Source organism: Centruroides vittatus, unplaced genomic scaffold, assembly GCF_030686945.1.
Source record: "Centruroides vittatus isolate TY-2023 unplaced genomic scaffold, ASM3068694v2 contig_922, whole genome shotgun sequence".
In the NCBI taxonomy this organism is placed as follows: domain Eukaryota; kingdom Metazoa; phylum Arthropoda; class Arachnida; order Scorpiones; family Buthidae; genus Centruroides; species Centruroides vittatus.
The window spans coordinates 286,248-308,154 of NW_027122609.1; the positions used below are offsets into that span (position 1 = coordinate 286,248).

At 25.7% G+C, this 21,907-nt stretch overlaps 1 protein-coding gene across 5 annotated transcripts in view; it reads right to left on the reverse strand.

Moving 5' to 3' along the window:
• LOC136984543 (nuclear factor 1 X-type-like) overlaps positions 1 to 21,907 on the reverse strand; it is a 118,480-nt gene that overhangs the window by 62,045 nt on the left and 34,528 nt on the right. For 2 of the 5 annotated variants that reach the window (XM_067281575.1, XM_067281574.1), the window contains exons 1-2: positions 4,433 to 4,640; positions 3,943 to 4,027 (exon numbers count right to left, since the gene is read on the reverse strand). In XM_067281575.1, coding sequence (XP_067137676.1) covers positions 3,943 to 4,027; positions 4,433 to 4,500 — 153 coding nt within the window. In that variant the 5' untranslated portion in view covers positions 4,501 to 4,640. Of the gene's footprint in view, positions 1 to 3,942; positions 4,028 to 4,158; positions 4,385 to 4,432; positions 4,646 to 21,907 lie in introns of those variants that run through there. The other 3 variants (XM_067281576.1, XM_067281578.1, XM_067281577.1) reach the window with 3 other exon arrangements.

The following is a 21,907-nucleotide window of genomic DNA, read 5'->3' on the forward strand; positions in this document are numbered from 1 at the left end:
ACACTAATCATTATAATACAAGGTACTAACAGTCAGTTGAAGGGTGTTTGAATTTATGTAAAAAAAATTAATTTAAATATAATTATTATAATAATAATAATAATTTCTAAATATATAGTTTTATATTTATTTAATTTCAGAAATATTTAAAATAATATATGCAAATATTTTAACTCAATTATCACGACTTTTTTTCCCCTTTCTCTACGAGGCATTCGTTACTTATTGGCTCGTATTCAGATAAAACACTTCAATGCCGGTTTGTTGTAATCCGACTAAAACAGAATTAATTTCACCTTTAATAAGGTTATGAAATTTCGTGCTTTAATAAACTTGAATTATTCAATTTTGTATTATATTAAATGAAATTTATACAAGTTTAGGAGTAGACTTCTAAAAAAAAAATCTAATCGTGTTATTATTCGGGCACGACATTAACAAAATAGCGAAATTCTGAATAAGCAGGGTGTAACAAAATCCTATGTCATGTCTTGATGGATGGATAGATGTAAGATAGCATTATTTTTTTTCAAATAAAATATTTTGGATGCAATATTTTAAAAGAATATGAGACTTTTAAAGGATTTTAAAGGCAACATTCGCTAATTGAAAGAGTCGATTAAAAAGAATAACCATAGGCTTATTATTATTAGAGGCGCAAATACAACAACATGATTATAAATATTATTGCATGATTACTGCATTAATTACAAAAGATATGGATCAATGACGTGATCCAGATTTTCAATACTTACGCTTATAGGTACTGTACTTATTGTCACCTCCAATCAATCAGTGGCTTAAATGCACTGTGAAGGTTACTTTTATAATTTCGTAAGTTTAACCGGGAAACTTTCTTTAACTATTTATTTATCTTAAAGAGCCAATACATAATTTTGTTATATTCTATACAAACTTACTACAACACCTGTGCATTAGCTGAGAGAATTTTTTTATTAACAAACGTTTTCAGCCTACTCCCATAGGCCATCATCAGGTTTTTAAATCCGTTTTTAGAAAATGTTCCACAAATAGAACATTCATTCCTTTTAAATTTTAACTTTTGAAGTATTCTAAGTGCAAATTTAAATAAATAAATAAAATAATGTATATTTTATACATTAGAAAATAATTGAAGTATCATTAACAATATCAATATATCATTTGCAAGGTTTTAGCAACAAAAATATAAAAAAAAAAAAATGAGGAAAAACAGCTAAAATAGAATAGGATTAGAATTAATTTCAAAAATATAATTAATTGATCTCTCTGTAAATTTTTAGCATTAAATTTTAGTATTAATATTAAAAAATGATTTAAGTAAGATATAATAAAAGGTTTTAATTTTTGACTTTAACTGCATAAATATTAAGTTTAATATATAAAAAAAAAAGTTTAACGTCTATAACCAAAAATAGAAAATTTATGAGACTAGTTAAATAACGACTTAAGAAGATCTTAAGAAGCTTATTTAATGAGAATAATAAAGAAAATATTCTCTAGCAAGATTTTCATTCCCTGTTCTGCAGGCTAAGCTATTTCTCATCGCGATTTTCATAATAATAAATGTTCCTAATTCTATCTCTATATAATGTATACGCGTAAAGAAAATTTCATTATGGAATAAGTATAAATATTTCACTTTTTAAGTACTTTGAATCCAAATGTACTTTTCCGTATAATAGATATTGCTGTAAATATAAGAAGACAATATCGTAGTATGTTATTGCAGCTTATAAATTTATTTTTGGTTTAATTGTTCTGCAATTTCGTATGAAATAAAGGCGATAAAATCATAAATATCAGCTCTTTCTATTTAGTACATTATCGTGGACTTCACAAACTCGCATTTTTTACGCTTAATATTATAAAGCACTTTCACAACCATTCGCATTTATATTATTAAAATCAATATATATATTTTTTATGTTTGGTTAATTCTGATATCTGCTAGTACATAAAGTAAGCAAAAAATGATTTTCAAGACCTTCAAAATGTCATTTCATGTAAATGAAATATATTAAAAAATGATCTTTACATATTTTTTATTATTTACATAATTGTTAAATAGACATGCATATAAATTATTAAACAATTTTTAAACGAGACTCGCCTATAATTTAGAAAAATTTAAAAAATATGAAAGAAATTAATTACATATTATCGTAACGATATTATAATTTGTATGAATAGATTAATCAATAGAAAAGTTACTAATGTAACCAGTTCAATTTTCCATTATTTATATATAAATAATTTTATAATCTTAATTGCTTTCAGCCGTTCAGTAATCGTTACATGTTACGAGAATAAAAGAAAAAGAAGTCTTCTCACGAAAAAAGCATCGATTAAGATCAACTGCCTTGAGCTTTGCTGCTGCACTCGGTAACATAATTGATCCGGTTTAACAATGCAAATATATAAATCGTTAGTTTATAAAATGTTTTTAAAAATATCGTATCCAAAGCTAATATTTTTTCTATCTTCTCAATAATAAACGTGCTTCTAAAATATACAAAAACAGTAACAATATATCTTTGTTAAACGGTATCTTGGTTAAGTAAAAGCACAACTAACAATTTATCATTTTAAAATATAAATAAAGATTTATTTTAATTTCCAAGCGATAAAATTTTTTCCAAACTTGTCACTAAAAATTACTAATATTTTATTTTTAAAAAAATGTTCATTTTTAATACGTAAAACTCGAAAATAATCGGAACGTATTAAAATGCAATATCGAATCCTATTAAACATTAAATAAAAATACGCAGTTTAGTATAAAATCGAATTTAGAAAGAGCCTGTACAAGTAAAGTGGTTCCCGAATAGGTAATAACTATAAATTTAATTTGTAGATCGTTAAAAATATAAACAGCTTCATCGAAAATAACATTGTTTTTAAACAGCGATGACGAATGAAGAATGCTATCATCTCGCCAAAGAATTTTTTACTCTGATGACGTCGAGAAGTACGGAATTGGCAACGTGTACTTTAGTGATAATCATCTTGCCACTGATTTTTAAAGGTTTATTGTATGCTACGACGATGTTACTCGAATTCCAAAATGCATGCAAATTCGTTAATGCTTCTTTTATTTTAATTCTAAATCGTTTCTTAACGATTATTTATTGAATAATCTCTGCTAAAAATGTTTGTTTTCCTGTATTTTTGCAAAGTAATTTTTAAAGGATATAATATGACTTTCATATAGATGCGATTTTTTAATGATGATTTTCAATAGAAGCAATATTTTTCGGTAATGATTTTCAATTCGATTCAATTTGTTAGATATCGTGGCCTTATGCTAGCCTTTAGGCCTTTTCCGGATATCGAAAATACAAATAAGAAAATACAATACAGGCAAAACAAAATAGGTATACAACAAAAAAATTAGATTGAATTGAATTAATTTTTAATAGGTAAAATACTTTTTGATAATGTTCTTCTAGTGAAAATTAACTTCAAATTACAATGTTAATAATGGAAGAAAAATATTTTATTTGATATTATTCAATAAAATAGTAATGGAGTAAAAGTAAGGAACTCAGTAATAAATTTCTGTACAAATTTATACTCGTGATAAAATATCATAAATACTTTTATTACTAAATTTACGCTTTTAGTACATTTAAAATTTTGTATTCTATTTCAAAGATTTTAGTAATTTTTCCTGTTCTTTTTTTAAACGGAATTATTTTTAGTTGCCACATTTTTTTTTATAATAATATCCAAAGAAATTAACTTTTTCTTTCGCGTTGATAAAGTTCAAAACAGTCCAAGGATATTTCTACATTTGAAAATTTCCTGGTCTTTAAATGTTATCTAAATATAACCTGAATGCTACTCTCTTCCAACAGCTAGATGCGGCAACAGCGTGGGTAAAAAATGAGACAGTCTTAAGCTTGGATTAAAAATAGTGTAGAAGGGGGTTATACTTACCAAAGGCATGCAGTCTTGTCTTGGAAGAGAGGCACTAGTGCTGAGGAAGGCTCCACACGCTACCATGTGAAACGATGAAAGTTGACTGAAAAAAGCACGGAAAATAATGATTCTGTTATTAATAAACGAAAGATTTTAAAATGAAATATATATATATATATATACTTAAACATCAAATTAATCACTTATATGAAAATTGAATTCAATTAGTAAAACCTTTCCGAAGGATTTTATCTGATGAATAAATGCGCATAAAGTACCGATACATTAAAATGTTGCATTCCTAGTGTAAAATCTATTTATTTCTTTTGTTTAAAGACTGCAAAGTTTGCTAAGAAAAGAAGGATGCTTAGATGATCTTTCAGCGCTGTACTATGTCACTATAATTACCAAAGGAGGTAGACGTTGAAAGAGAGAACTGTCTATTCTAGGATGGGGAGTGACGAGTTTTCATACTTTACACGAAGTCATAAGATTAAAGTTAACTTACTTGTTCGATTCGCTGCACATACGACATGAGCAGATGCATCGCACGTGTTGTCGTACGTCAACGAACATTGTATGAGCGAAATGAGTAGAATCATCTCGGGCTATTTGTTTGCGTGTAAAAGTCAAGTAAGTAGGAAGTTGGCCTTGGAAAACAGATAACGTGGACAACGAATCCGGATCGCTTCAGAACTTGAAGAATTGTTTTTAAAACGTGTATGAATTCGCGTAATAAATCATTGCGAAGATTATAAATTGATCACTTTTTAAATTTTAAGTAATAAAAAGAAAGCGATATTCATTATTTAAAATTAATTTATGATAAAATGTTATATAAAGTGTTATACAGTCATACGGTAGCAAAAATCACAAACGAAACCCTGACCTCTAGAATTTGGGTTTTTGACTCTATTGGCTCTTCGGGAGATTCTTAAACAAGTCCAATTGCAAATTTGCCAAAAAATAAGAGCACGTTCATTTCTGTTATGGCACGCTAAAATTCCTTAAATTTTAGCAATTCACTTCCTTATTGATTCGTCACTATTCTAGATACAAATAATTTTAAAACAATAATTTATTTAGTTATCAGCTCGAGGACTTGTTCTAAGTTATGATAAATAACTACGTGGTAGTCTTACGCAAGGATCATTATAATGAAACTAACAATTAACTCAAGTTACTGTATCTACATATAATAGAAGAATAAAAATAACCGCGAAAATTTATTTAAAGTACATATAAATTACATTTTAAACTTAATTTGATAATAGAAATCTTATCTTTATTCGAGAATTTCAAACTTAAAAATTAAAAATAAGGATTTTAGACAAAGACTTCGAATTGTTTGTAGTATAAATTGACTCTACAAATGGTTTAAATTATAAATTTTTATAGCGTATTGTTTTAAAGTATAAACAATCTCTTTTATAGAAAAAAAGCAAATAATTTTCTGATCTTTACTTTGCAAACTTAAGAACTTTTTGCCACAAAAAAAGGATTCAAATTTAAGAAAATCTAGATTATACCAGAATTAATCTCAAAAAAGTTTTTAATACTAAATTAAACGAGTAAAAATTGTTTCCGGTAACCGCTTACGCCTACAGTTAAACAATTAAATTAGAGATTTACACTACAACAAACATTACAAGTATTTACCTAATTTAATCGAGAATAATTACGTACATGTAGAATCTATATAAAGTAACGTGACAAATAGAAATAAGAAAGAAAAAAATATTATAAATGACTTAATGATTGAAGGGAAAGGTTAGTATAAAAAAAAAATAAAATAAAATTTAAGATATTTCATATAAATACAACAGTTATTATGATATAAGTCTATTATTATTGTTTGTCCTTCAGGTGTGAATTTCCGTCAGCTGTCCTTGAAAATTCGAATTAAATGAGTCCAGATAGATATCTAGGAGCATGTAGTATATGAAACCTAAAATTCATATGCTCTACTGTAAAAGGATAGCCGATGAAGCATTTTTGTCAAGGGCATTATCAACTGCTAGTTATGTAGCCTTTTCATGCATAATTTAGCATCGCAGATTTATAGATAAGCTTCTGGAAATATAGTAATTCATCGCTACATTCGTGCATACGTTATGAAGTTTTTGTCAAAGACATTGCCGAGAAGACAAAATGATATGAATTTTTTGAAATTTATGTTCGAATACACGAAAAGATATTGATTCACTTAGGTCTAATGCAAATCCTAACACTTCATTCAAAATTCCATTTGAAAATTTCCTGTACCTCGAGGAACGGTGGGAGAAATTCAATAACACCGATAAAATGACGATAAAATTTTCATATTTATGATCCAAGTACGTTTCGGACCCCGAATCGATCTGGGCCAAAGATGTGTCAAAATGGTGCCCTATCGTCTCATTGGCATTCAGGTCTAGTCGTCTCCTATCTGGACTGGGCTGATTTATCGTCCGCTATTGGCAAAAGTCCAAACCTTTTCTCTCTCTCCTACCCGAAAAATGATCAATTCTTGTAGAAACGAAGTAAGTCGGTCGATTCCCATTAAAGAACGAGTCGATCAAAAATGTTTATAACGAGTGAAATATCTCGCAACATCCAAGTGATCGCGAGAGATAAATAAATAAACCACTCAATTTTCTAACCGAATTTTTCTGAAAAATCTTTTATTTCTCTGTATATCCCGTATATTTTTATATTTGTACGTACAAAATCTTCTTCACAAATCCTCTCGAATTTGCGAAGAAACAAAACATTCACGTAAAAATCCGGATTCGAATCGTGGTTTCGACATCGATTTCGTGATTAATACTTACGCAAGAGGCGACCATCAACGTTTAGAATCGTTATAAAAATAAACCAAATAAATAAAGATTAAATAAAATTATCCAATATTTAATTCGATACAGATCATTAACAAGATTTAACATCAACGTTTTAATGAAAACGAACAATTTCGATCAACGAATTTTTAAAATTTATAACTAAATCTATCTAAATAACACGAAAAACTTTTAAAACTAAGAGAGTTATGACGTATTTTAAAACTTTTCAAGTTTTTGGATGACAAATTCGAACTTAGTGACCTTGACACAATAGATGAACAATGGGCGGAGCTTTCTCTTTGATCCGCACTGCGCTGTGACATAAGAAAATCGAAAAAGATCAATTTTTCAAAAATGATTTTAATAACGAAAAATATATTTTGAGAAACGTTGATGATAAAATTTTCAAACCATTCACTTTCTTTTTATTTTATTAACATAACGGCAATTAAATACGACAGAAAAAAAATCGGATAAATTAAAGATGGGCACAGTATATCTCCTTCTGGTAATGTATTTATCACTCCAGGGAAATGTTGTCCTTGCTTTTTTTTTTCCTTATAACAAATCTCGTTTTGTCTTTATCATACGCAATGATCGCTTAACTGGTCTAGTGTGCAAATATAACGGAAGGAAACTGGGAATTTACTGTGTTCTTAGAAAATTTTAATGAATAGTATACACAAACGAACTTTCAATGAAAGCGAAAAAGTATCTAATTCTATCGAAAGCTTGCAGAGCTATAAAAAGTAATCTTAATCCAACCTTGCAAGACGACACGAGGAATAACATTTCTTTTTCTTTTTTCTTTTTTTAAAGTACCAAGCTAATTGTTGGGTAAAGATTTTTTTATAGCCCATAACGCGAGAACCAATCACGCATACATAACACAAGTCGTTCAAAAGCCATCTAGTGGATGATTTATTAACAAAAAACGATAAAATTTTAATATTTAGGAAGTGTATCGGTTCTAATGCTATTAAAAGTGATTAAGGCTAATTATTTTCGTTGCTGTGAAAAATACTTTTTATGTTTATGGATAACAGAGAAGAAGAAAAAAAGATATCGGTTTCATTACAAATATTAGTCTAAAATTTCATTTGTAAGCACTTAAAAACTAGTAATGATAATCAATTAGCGTGTAAGATTTGTAACAGTTCAGGTACCCGAGAAGGCATTTTTTTTCCATAAAAATTACGTGAAGTAGCAGACATAAGAAAAATCGATTGGTGCTAGTGTACAGAATACAAAAACCACTCTAGAAAGAAAGTTTAACTTTTTGTTATATGATACAACAGAGCTCTCTCTCTCTCTATATATATATATATATATATATATATATATTAAAATATCAAAACAATAAATTATTCAATCAAAACTGATTTAAGTTAGGTCGATATATAATTTAAAATGTTAAAAATGCATGCGTTATTTTTTTATTGTTATTTTTTCAGAATCCGTGATTTGACTTAATTTACAAAATAGTTTATATATAGAACTTACGTTAAATCTAATTTATTGATGAAATAATGTTCACGAATGATATTTTTCCTTACTTTTTTTTTATGATCTAAAACTGATTTAGATTCACCTAAATCAAGATCATAATCGTAACATTCGGAATCATCAGAGAGAGAACTTCTTTTTTAAAACTAGTATAGCCTATTTTTAGTTTATTTTGTATTTGAAAATCTTCAATATTTTTCAGGATACTTCTGTAAAAGTCAGTTGACATCAATATTTTCCTCCTCTAGAATATATATATATATTTTTTCTTCATTGAAATACTTTCGTGAGTTTTGAAATACTGGAATTTCTTTATAAAGTTACATTTATTTCGGATAAATAGATTTTAGAATCTGTGCAATTCTGCGGAAAACGTAGATAATTTTGTACTATTCGAGTAATAATTTCAAGTTATGTTGTACTACATCGAGTAAACTTTTATATAATATATTAAGGTGACATTCGAAAAATACGTAATAAAAAATATATATATATATTATTTTTACGAACTTAATATAACCCGGTAATTTCGAGTAACATTAAAAAGAGGAACGATAAAGTGAAGAGATTTATGCCAAGATTAAATTAATACAGACTGAAAATATAACCGATCCAACTGATAACTGACCGAAGATTTGGAATTTTTTAAAATAAATTTTTATTCAGAAATATAAAAATAGATAAAACATATAGGTTAACGGTTGGAATTCAAAAATGTTATTATATATCTTTCATCTAATCAATATCAGTTTCATAAAAATTAATTTATGTATCATAAAATTAAATTTTAAAATGATTTTCTTTATAGAAATAACAATAGCAAATAGAGAAAAGTTTATATTTAAATGATTTTTTTTAATTAAATAATTCACATTAACATTCAATTTTAGAAACAAAAATATTATTTTTACTGCATTTTAATTCTTTAAAAACTGAAAAAATTGTTATAAAAATTATCATTATATTTTGAACTTTAATTTTTGGTTGTTAAGTTTATATAGAGAGTAGAATTTGAATGTTGATGTCCACTTTATATCTGTAAATCATCTTAAATTAATTGAATTATTTAAAAAAAGAACTTTTAGGTTAGAGTACGAGTTTTTATTCAAAATTAACCGAAAAATTCACAAAATTTACTCTATAAGTTTACATTATTTTTAAAGAAGAATGTACTTTATATTAATATAAACTGCAATATATATTATTGTTTGCAATCCATACCATCACAAACGGTTTTTATATCCTCTGTAAGAAGACCACTAACCAAAAAATCATTGGAAAATACTTAATTAGATTAATGTTAAAATTAATAATCATAGAATATCTTCCAATATCTAAAAGTTAATAATAACTTATATCTTTATATATTATATTATATATGTTTTTTTTTAAATATCTATCAATTATCAATCAGAATAATTACAGCATGTTAATTTGTTAATTTTATAAAATGATTATAAATATTATAACAATATTTTTATTAAATTACTCTACAAAAAATATCGTTAATGACCCAATAACCATTTGTCATAATATCTGGATTTTTTCTGAAAGCACAGTCTTTTTTCCCATCTTCATCTTCTTCTTTTTCTGATAGAGAAAGCAAAGCTAATGGCGGATTCCATATAAGTTATAACTATTTAAACTAAGTTATGAGAATTGGAGCATTATCATTAAATCATAAAAAATATAAACGTTATAATTTCATATAAAAGCGCACAGTATATCCCATTAACAAATTTGTTTCTGTGAAGTATTTTGCATATAAAAATATTTCTTCAAATTTAGCCTAGATTCTTTATATACAAACACTTCAAACTTTCTTTTCTTAATCAGTAACTAATAATAATACATTTTAAAAGCAAATTGATAATAAATAATCTATTTTTTAAAATAAGTTATACTTTTTAGATGAGAATAATAATAATAGTTATAGATTAAAACAAAATAATTATATCTCCTATTATATTTTTAAAACAGTCTAACGTGTAAGATTAATTTTTTATAATGTTTTTTTGTAGTTTTTATAACGATAAACTGCAATTATGTATCAATAACATAATTAAATTTTCCTTTATTTTATAATATATAATCGGTAATTCAATAGACCGAAGTCGTAATGATTCCATGCATTAATTTATATTGTATTTATATTTTTGGAAGAACCCAATCAAATATCGATTTAACTGGAGACAATTCAAAATTTATATGTTTTCCACTGGAAAAAAAGCTCATAATATAAACATTGTTCAACAATGAAGGAAATCTTTCCCATTAAAGCAACGAAGCATGAAATACCACAACAGAATATGGAAACATTTTTCACTTTTTCGTAACAAAACTGAGAAAAATCCCAACAGGGCCATTTATCTTTATTTTTAGCTGTAAAAAATTTTGTACCAAACGTTTCGTATTAACGTTTCGTATGATTTTCTTGTTTTAAATCAAATTTATGTAGATATAAACGCAATTTAATACCTCTATCTTCGACAATACGAGAAGAGATATCACTAGGTACAACGCTTGACTGCATTACTATCGGCCGGAAGTTCATACAAAATTCTCAACACCCGTTTGTAAAATCAACAGATTAAGCATTCTTTTCGAGTTTTAACGTTTAAATTACTAAATTAAAAAAGAAAATGCATAAAGTAAAGTAAAAATATCGAACTTTTTCGGGTTTTTCGATGGGAGGGTAAACAGGAAGTGAAGTAGGAGGTAGCATCTTCCTACTTGAAATGAGAATGACATTCGCCCAGCATGACTAACTCGAGTATCCCTTCAAAGACAACACATGGGAAGACAACACTGTAGGTATTCTAAAATTGCATTTCTAGAGCCAAAAAAAAAGGAGGTGGATGCACCATTTATTTTTCTCCAGAAACTTTGTTTAAGAATTTAGAATCTTTATTTTTAGTCACCGAAAACGTTTTTTTTTAATTCTACATTGTTTTATGATTGTTTATAAATAAATTAACGGTTGCAACCGTTCATATATACTGTAAATATACTTAAGAATTTTTTTTATTTTATCAAAAGTAATAGATACTTGATCCTTTCGGAAAACATTCGCTAAGAAATTTATTCCTCGACATGTTTCGTACGTCTCTTTCAGCTAAAATAAGATTAAAATTAGGATTTTGTATACTTTGGGGATTAAATAACTTTACAATATCGTATACTTTCGTGTACTAAAGTTTCTTTGAATATAAAATTAGCTCTAAAAATTGTTAATAGATCTGCGTTATTCTTTAATTTGGAAAGTGTCGTCTTAAAATATTAATTAAAATATAATTTAATACTGATTAATTACTATTTATGTATAAAAATAAAGTGAAACAAAATCTAAGATAAAAAAATTTTTGTTTATTTTTCTAAATTATTTCTGTAAGTGAAGTAGTCTGTTGATAATTTCTAAATATATTTCTTTATTTTTTTAACATGTTTTTTTAAATAAAACTTTAGGTATTTTAGCAGTATAGAATATTGTTTAAATATAAAAATTAACATCCTAATCACAATTCATTTTTATATTTTAAAGCTTTAATAACTTTTTAATGCTTTCATAATGTATAAAATTCGGTATTATGAGGAATATATAATCTTAAAATATAGCAGCTAAATAAATTTTCATTTAATATTATATATATATATATATATATTACAAAATATATTTCACGTTTTAAATATATACAAAAATATAAATTTATGATAAAAACACTATTGAAATATTCATGAAATGTTTGTAACACATTCGTTTCTCGTTGGTTCCTGTTGTAAATTTTTCATTTATTTGTTTTATTGTACATTTCCCTCAAAAGTAAACAGTAGTTTTTTTTTTACTTTTACTTTTTGCTCTTTTTTATTTTTATTTTTTCCCTTGCCGAAAAAGTAAATAAGAGCGTGAAAGTTTTCTTTCAAACAGTCCAATCCGCGATGGCAGAATTATGATTCAAAATTGGATCATCGACTGAAGCTGAGTATACAAGAAGCAGAAAAATAATTTACGAGAGAAAATCTTTCACTTCAGACAAATAAAAACAACATCGCTTCCGAATGTACTAGTTCTTCTTGCACTTACTCAACGCTATTTTCATCAAATTGCTTTTTATATTTTCTCGATTTTACAGGTGAAATGTTTCGATTTATACGATTCAAAATTTAGTTTTTTTACAATAAATATTGATACATATTTCGTATATGTTTATTCTTTTATAACGGTATAAAAACGCTTACTTTTACACAAAGGAAGATCCAGGAGCGAATCTTAAGGGAGTGATTTTTATTAATTGCTTTAATAATTACTTAAAATAAACTTAAATAACATAAAATATAACAAAATTAAGAAGTAAATATTAAAATAAAAACATTATTTTGAAGAAGTAACGACGTTCTAGTTAAATAAAATCTTAGAGGCAATCGTTTCTATACCGCTTCGTTCCAACTTTTATATCTACTGGTTTAAGTTTTGTACTTAAAAAGTAGACAAATAAATAAACAATTTAAAAAGAAAATAAATTAGAGGAACTCGGCCTTATAATTTTTCATTTTATTAATATATTTTAAGAGTTATAATAAATTTATAGAATTTATTCGAAGTTGTACGAGTCTACAAAATAAGAATTTATAAAGTGTTTGAAATAGATGCACGATTGGTGAACAACATATACGAACTACTAAATATTAAAATCACTTACGAAAGAAGAGAATAAAATAAATTCTAGAGAACTTTTCTCCCGATCTGTCTTGAAAATTTGCATGCTCTTTTTATTATTTTCGCTTTATTTTTTCTTTCTTTTTCATCACTGTATTATCTAAAATATATTCTATCACTATTCCTTTCGCATTTCGGTCATAAATATTTATTATATTATGATATAAATATTACATTTTCTGCAATATTGTTAACATAAAAATAAATAATTGCGTGTTAGATCTATCAATATAACACTCATTATATATTTATCATTACTTAAAATCGATTTAAATTATTGCTTCCTAACCATTTTAAATTTGCAATTTTCTTTAATACCATTGGCGAATTCTAATGGTATCGCGGGCTACCGGTTGAAAATCTTATTTAGATCTGTAAAAGTCACATCCTAAAACTTTTTTACACTCTGCTGATCTAAAAGAGATTTAATTAAACAGAACTTAACCATTAACACAGCCTAAAATTAGCTTTTTCCAAAACTCTTATCAGCCAAAAATCTTATAGATGCTTAGAAAGATATCATTTGTTATATGATTTCGTTTCAAATTAAGTTAAAAGTTCATTAATTTAATTTGAGTAACGATCATAGATCACTCCGAACAATTCTTAAAACTATGTTAGATCGCATTTCACCATTTGTCATTGAATGCAGCGTGAAAAATTAAAATTAATTTAAGATTGGATTTAAAAATACATCTATCTAGATAAATTTTATTTAGTTAAGTGCATGTGTGTTTAAACTTAAAATCAAATTAATTTTATTTTACACTGATTTAGTCATATACGAGTGCTATTAAAAGAATTACCGGTAGGTCGCGACTCACTGGTTGAAAATGTATTATATTTCAGGCAAATGTAATGATTTTCCAACACTTCGAAGTCTCTGAATAACACTAGGAAACATCAATTAATACTTTTGGTTTTATCCATAACTTATATCTTTTAATAATACGAATTTTTGTATGCAGATGATCATTTTTATCAAATCGTTTAATTCTTTCTAATCCGAAAAAAATAGTTCGCATGTGACTTTCATTATTAATCGTAGATCATTAATTTAATTTTATTTATAGTTTAAAAATGAATAAAAGAACTTAAGGTGAAGGAATCGATAAAAATATATAAATTAGTCGTTTTTTTTATCTTATTATTAACTGATAAACTAATTTAAACAACTGTAAAAAAATATATATAACAATTTGTAAATATGTCTATTTAAATTGAAACTAAAATATTTTAAATCAGGATACACAATACTACCTTTTACTTTTTTCCCATTAGGGGTCAGCTTTCTACTCGTTCAGGATTGAATTTTTTCCTCTTTAAACCTTTCCTTCTTCCATACTCTTTTAACACTATTCCGTCAAATCTTTACTTTTTAGGCTATAATTATTGAAGGTTTAATGCTAACTACAGTATTATATCGATAACTAAAGTATGGCAAAGTTATGTAGACCATAACTTATGAATTCAAAGATATTTTGAAATGTAAGTTTACTATTAGTAAAGGCATAAAGCAAGACTTTTTAGAGCAGAAAAAGTCTTCTGAAAGGCGGAAGATTAAAATTTTGCAATGCGTAAACGTGCTTTAGAATATCAAAAACACCAACAAGAATACCAAAATATATTACTCACTAAATTAGAAAAGTTCAAACTTTTTTTTTTTTTTTTACATTTAAAATGAATGCATTTTATATATTTTTTAAGTTGGTTTTATGATCAAATATAATATCTCATGCTAATAGGGTGTTTCTTCTATTCTAGAAAACTTTTTAATAGTTAATATAAAAGTAATTTATAATCTTAGAAATAAAGTTCTATAAAGTTTCTTAAATAATCAAAAATCAATTTAAATTTATAATTAAAGATTTTCTTACAATTTCGTGCACTTACACTAAAAGATAATTAAAATCAACCTTTCACGTAAATAATTCATTACGTGTAAAAATTCTATAAAAAAAAAAAACAATAATAATTTAGAAAACTCAATTAACTTATTACGCATTTCTAAATATAAACTTAATTATTGGTACAACTTAACTGAATATTTTTCAATAACGATTTAAAAAAAAAAGGATTAGCAAAGAGGAACGTACAATGATAACTTCATTAGTTTATATGTAGATTTATCTTTATTATAATAATATCTATATAATGAATACCGCTAAAATGGAAAATCTGATAATGTATTAAAAGAGGAAAATGTAACAAAAGTGATCTTATATCTGGAATCTTGAAGATTTGTGGTTTTCGACATTCCAGACATAGATACCTTGAAACTATGTAGTTACGAGGCTTGCCTACATAGTTTCCGAAATTTGAAGAAAGATTTACAGTCAAACTCACTCAGAATTTATATTCAGAAGGATCCACTAATTAAATAATAATATAAATGAGAGATAAGACTAGGAATTTATGTAATAAAATCAGTAATATATCAGATGAATTTATTATTAAAGAAACGAAAATATAGAGTTTTGTTCGGGAAATTCGCTTCTGAAATTTAAATTAATTTAGAGTAAAATAAACTTTTAACTTAAAAATTTACACGTAGGATCTGTTTTTAAACTAAAAATTATGAATAACAAAACATTTTTTTAAACAGTTGAAATGGAAATTTAACAATTAAAATTACGAGATTTTGTGATACGAAAGTTTCCAATGTTTTCTTCTATAGTTTACCATCTTTAGCCAGACAGGCGCAAATAGGTTATTCGTAGAAAGGTGGAGCGAGTTAAAAGCCGTGAGTAGGCATGGTTTGGTTTTGTAATTCACAAGATCGAAATCTGTGCCACCCAAACGCAATGTTATCATATTAAAAAAATACATTAACTTATCAATGGTGAAGACCTATATATATATATAAAAGAATCTATTTATTTCTCAAAATTCAATTCATAGGTTTATTTAATGAGGAATTTAATATCTTAACGAATTCGTTCAAACGTACACATTTATGAATAATTATTTATATTATAATACATAGATAATAAAACTGAAGGTGATTTAGCATTTATTCTTATGAAAAAGTTTATGACGATAATAGACATGTTAACTAAATAAATAAAAATAAAATTTAGTTTATAGAATTATAAGCATAAATTAAAACTTGAAGGTTAAAATCTCTAATACATATTGTTTTATCGCTTCGAAACGTATATAATTTGTATGGGAAAAGGAGAAACTATATTTATTCATCATCGTACGCAAAGACATTGATTTTTTGACAGGCCACATTTACATTTTTCGAGGTCCTAGGTGAAAAAGTATTTTGAGGACCAAATATATATCGTGGGCCCTAAAGTAATAAGGAAGTGAACGAAAGTATAGGAGCCCCTAATTTCTCGGGACCCAGGGCAATTTGCTTCTTTTGCGCCCTTCTCGACGGCCCTGCGAAGAAACCAGGTTAAGTCAGTACAAAGTAAAAAAATTTGTTCGAACGTTTATTTCAACTAATCAAATTCATCAATATATATATATATATTCCATTTTATTGAAAATAAAAATAGGCATTTGTATTAAAATTCAATTTAATAAAAATAAATTTAGCACAGCATTGGTATATAGGCCTATGTATTTTAAAAAGTATAAAAATAAATCAAACAAAAAAAAAATACGAAAACAATAAACAAACAACTAAACAAAAGAAGTACAATAAGAACAAAAAACCAAAAATAATTACTACTTATGTCCCATATTACGTTACACATTTCTGTAAAACTTGTTTGATTATTGATCATTAAAGAAAATTTAAAAAAAAAAGTTTTAATTTGTGGCTTAATTTCAATTTTAAATTTTCTGCTAATTAGATAATTTGAAATTCTTGCGGTCGATTGTCGTTTGTTACGTAAGAGCAGTAAAACACATCAAATTGCATGTAAATCAAAATAACACCCAATTAATTTTAGTTCTGTGTCCGTTATGTTTAGTCAAAAAAAAAAAAAAATCGCAGTTTGGTTTAAATAGTTACGTTAAGTTTATATAAAATTCTTATGCAGATTGTAAATTTTAAATGAGTTTTATGTACAAATAAGCATTATGTAAACAATAATTTGGGAGAAGAAATAACAGTGAAATGTATACTATAACATGATAGTATTAACAGACAGAAATAGTATTTAAAAATAAATCAGTTCAAATTTAAATTAAAAAGATAATGAATAACTAAGTATTTTCTGGCTTTGGTCTAGCAAATATATCTATAATATCGTCATAATTAATTGAGTCCATTGCATCTGATTCAATTAAACGAATTAAAAATTATTTAAGAGGCAAGATACACAAGTGACCTATCGAACAATAACGATAGGTCACTTGTTTAATTTTAGTGTAAGTTGCTTCTTAGCCTAAATCATTTTTAATTCGTTTTAACACTGAAAATCAGTATCCAGAACTTGCGTTTCAAATAAGCATTGTCAAAAATAATTTTAAAATTGTTTCTACGTTCGGGAAGGTAGACAGCGAGGTTGAGGCCGAAGTTTTAAACGCGAAAACGTGTACGTCGGACGTTCAGTGCCGCTTTCCTGTAAGCCTAGAAGTTTGGCAATGGCGTTTGGATAGTCAGTGGAATCATGCTCGACATTCCAAACGCCATTGTCAAACTTCTAGGCTTACGGGAAAGTGGCACTGAACGTCCGACGTACACGTTTTCGCGTTTAAAACCTCGGTCTCAACCTCGCTATTAACCATATAATTAGGTGTAATCATATACAATTATAAAAACACTAACGGTAACTAAACTGTCAATCGTTATGCGTGCGTACGATCGACAGTTAACTTCGATCGGATAGAACAATATTTCAAATGGAGGCGGGAAGCTTCACAAATTCTTCAAGGACCTCTAGTTTTTATGTTATTAATTGAATATTTAAAAAATAATTATTTTATTTTGTAATTATAAGAAGATTTTTTTATATATACTTTGTGAGGAGTGAGATTTTGAAGTGAGGCCCACAGAAACTGAGGTCCTCAGCTTTTCCTAATGGTCTTATGGTAAAAATGGCCCTGGATATCTCTTCTAAGAATCAAAATCGAGAAAAATCAATCTAAATCTGTTAAAATGTAAAATTTTTACACGTCTGATTAATAATACAATAAAGTTTGAAGGATAGCAACTCTTATTTAAGATTAAATCTGTAAACTTAATTATTATTTGCTTCATTAACCATTGTTTGAAAGTATTTGCTTTTATTGTTTAGTGTAAAATTAAATTCAATAAACCAGAATTTTATTGAAAAATGAAGTTCACTATTCCCTTTTTAATTTAATGAGAACAAATCAGAACTCTAATTTTAAGTCAATTTAGTGTTGCAGGATTATAGATGAAAGTCTTGGCAACTATGAAGTGGAAGACAAATATTTTTAAAAAGAAATCACGAATGGATATGCAATCTTCATTAATTTTAGAAATGCACTATTCAGGTCAATGATGCTTCCCGTTTCGTGATAATTACTAAAATTCACTTGGATCATTTATTGCATTAACTCTTACCCTTTCCAAATTAGCCATTTCTATCCAAAATTTAATCCAGATTAATATCATTTTACTACAGACTTAACAATATATTTCATTTCATTTTCACTGAAATGAAAACGTAATAATCACCCCCGTTAAGGATAAATTACCATTAAAAATAAATGCAATTCCATTTGGTATCATTACGGAACGGAATTCAGAATGAATTCTTTTTAAATGTCTAGACAAATTCTTAAAATTAAATACTTTCTTTAGATATTTACAGAAATAAAGAATTTTTACTAAATGATCACTATTATTAATATGATTTTGTGAAGGAAGATGCAGAAATAACTACTAGTTAATCTCTGTCAAATACCAGCGACCATGCACAACAACATATGATACATCATCTTTCCTCTTATATATACACCTACAATTAGACATCAGTCGCAATGTCAGTTTAATTTTTCACCCTTCCAGCAAAAGGAAGAAATGACATTAGGACCCCTGCCTGACGATCGTGTGACGCTATTTATAAGAACTTGGTATGAGAAGTAATCTATTTCTAGCTATTCCTCCAGACCAGTGGACATCAAACGTTACCTAAAAATAAATTCTCTTGTCAGGGAACAGTGACAATTATTTCTTTCACTTTAGATTCATTTAGGTAATAGTCATTCAGTTTATTTTCCAAAGAGCATTCTCCCTGGCATCTCAAAATTTAACAACAAATTGAGATTATTATTCTAAAGTAGATTCTCCCTGTGTTTCCTTTCTAGTTATTTTTAAAAGTCAAACATTAAATAAAATGTATTCACATTAGACAAAAATTAACAATTCAAAGATTTTTTCATGTAAATTATCTTTAATTACTACTATTTTAGATTTTAAGGTATTAACAATTTTTATTAGGAGTATGCAAAGTTGTAGTACATTACTGTTTATCACTATCTTCATATAATGTTAATTATTGCGAAATAATAAGAAAAAAGTGTAAAAAGCATTGCATTCCTTCCCCCTAGTCTGCTAATTTACAACAATAACATTTGTTTGCAGTAAATTATTTGCTTTAGCAGTTATTCTTTCTTCTAATTATAAGTGTTGCAATGTAGCATTTCTTTAGTTTATTTTTAGAAACATCACAAAACAAAACTTTTACATAGCAATATTGTTTTCCAATTCAAGAACATTGAAAGGAATTATTGTTTTAATATGAAATTTTATGCATATCCTTTAAAATTGCATATTAGATTGAAATTATAAAATTTATGCCATATTATTAAAATATAGATATCAATTAATCTAAACTAATTTTTATTTAATGGATAAAATAAATTACTTTGGAATCGTAATTGCAAATTTACACATTGTAAAAATAAATAAGAATTTAATGAAGTATTATTATCTATAAATGTTACAGATGAATCAAACTGAAAAAGAGTTTCTACCATGTTATCAGACTATAATTTTATTATAATCTGACACCATTCTATTTAAGAAATACAAAAATAACTTAAATATAGTAAGCATTCAACTTTGGTAGCAATCAATTGTGTCATGAATGGATAAACAACACTTTTTTTTATCAATTATTTATTTTTTATATTATATTTGGTTTATAAAATTTAGTTTACTTTATAAGTATCATCAGTTATTAAATTATTAATCAAAAATTAATTAATTTTTTAATATTGATCATTAATATTTGTTTTCATATTGATAAGATTTATATTCACTGATTATGATATTCAATATTATAAATACTGATTAAAAGTTAATTATATTTTTTATTCATTTAGTTTGAGAAGAAACCTTTTATTAAACTAAGTGCAATACTTGTTATAAGAGGTGGATATTTAGATAAAATTATCCAAGCTGAATCAAATATGAAAAATAAACTATGATTGTAACAGCTATGACAGTTTTCTAAATTTACTTCAATTTAAAACTAAGGATGAGAATTTGATGAAATTTAAAGAACAGGATCATAAATGCTTTAAAAAAAGAAAGATTCTTTCTTTTTTTAAAGCATTTATGATCTAAAAATCTTTACTAATTACTGATTGTTATTTTCTTTTCTATGAATTATTGATATAATTGTAAAGCTGCATATTGCTCTATTATAAATATATTCAATAATGATAGTAATTACTATCAATAATTTATCATTTCAAACAAAAACATAATCTGGTTAATCTAACTAAAATATTATTTGTTGATTTATTTTACACGTCATAAAAACTTTACAAAAATTTTTTTTAATGAAATATTATTCTCAGGGTAAAAAAAGAATAAATACAAACAGTGAGCAGACTAATGATATATTATGTATCAAATCCAACATCTTGATGTTATTTATTTTTTATATGATATTTAGTTTGTATGGTATTATAGTTTACTTTATGAGTATCAAACTATAAATTTTATATTAAAAAATGCTTGAAAAAGAATTATTAGATGAACAAGCAGGTGTTCACTTTAAAAGCGTTAAAAAAAAAAACAGTTAAATATTCTCAAAGGCTTTATCGTTTTATCTTTCAAGCTAAATTCAACATGATACATGTTATAAGTTAGTGATGGGAAAATATACAGACACTGAAGCATGAATGACTCTTAGACACTAAAACAATCTGAATCATCTCATTTGGCAATAAAGTGAAGACAGATGATGATGATGATGATAGATAATTCATTGTATAGCATTAAAATATTTTAATTGTTAAATGTTACAACACTATATATATATTGTTGCATATTTTTTACAATTTATTTTTGGAAAGTATATTAGTAAACAGTAAAATTAGTTTTAAATATTAAATAATGTTTAGAAATATTAAAATTAACATTTGCACATGTGAAAAATAAACATATTGTATTTATAAATAATTAATGGTTTAATTAATTTAAATAAGTTACAAGATAAAGAAATCAGTAAATTAATAATAATAAATGTCTTTCAATTTGAACAATAATTATTATTTGAATTTTAAAATTTCTGTTTGAAAATCCTTTGATTTTGTTTTATTATTTTTATTAACTTTTTTGAAGATTAAATATTTGATTTATTTTCAATATAATAAATGAAACTTGTACAGTATATATTTAGCCTAGTAATAAAACAAGAAAAAAAAAATGCAAATAGTAGATATTGAAAAATGTTGAAGAGTTTAAAATGAATGATATTCAGTGATAAGTTGACAAGCCATTCATAACTGCCAAGTTATCAATCAATGAGAATTCAACTAAAGACATTGTAGTTTAAACAAAATAAATATTAAAATTATTCTAATAAATTTCAAATATTTTTTTTTTTTTTGGATGTTAAAATTTATTTAAGATTATTTCAAATAGTAGTAAAAATTTTTACGTAATTAATTTATTAAAAAATATTTCAAGTAATTAATATAAACAATATTTTAATTAATATCATTTTTTTGAAAAATCTGCCCTTTCAACATTAGAATAAATATGTAAAATTATCAT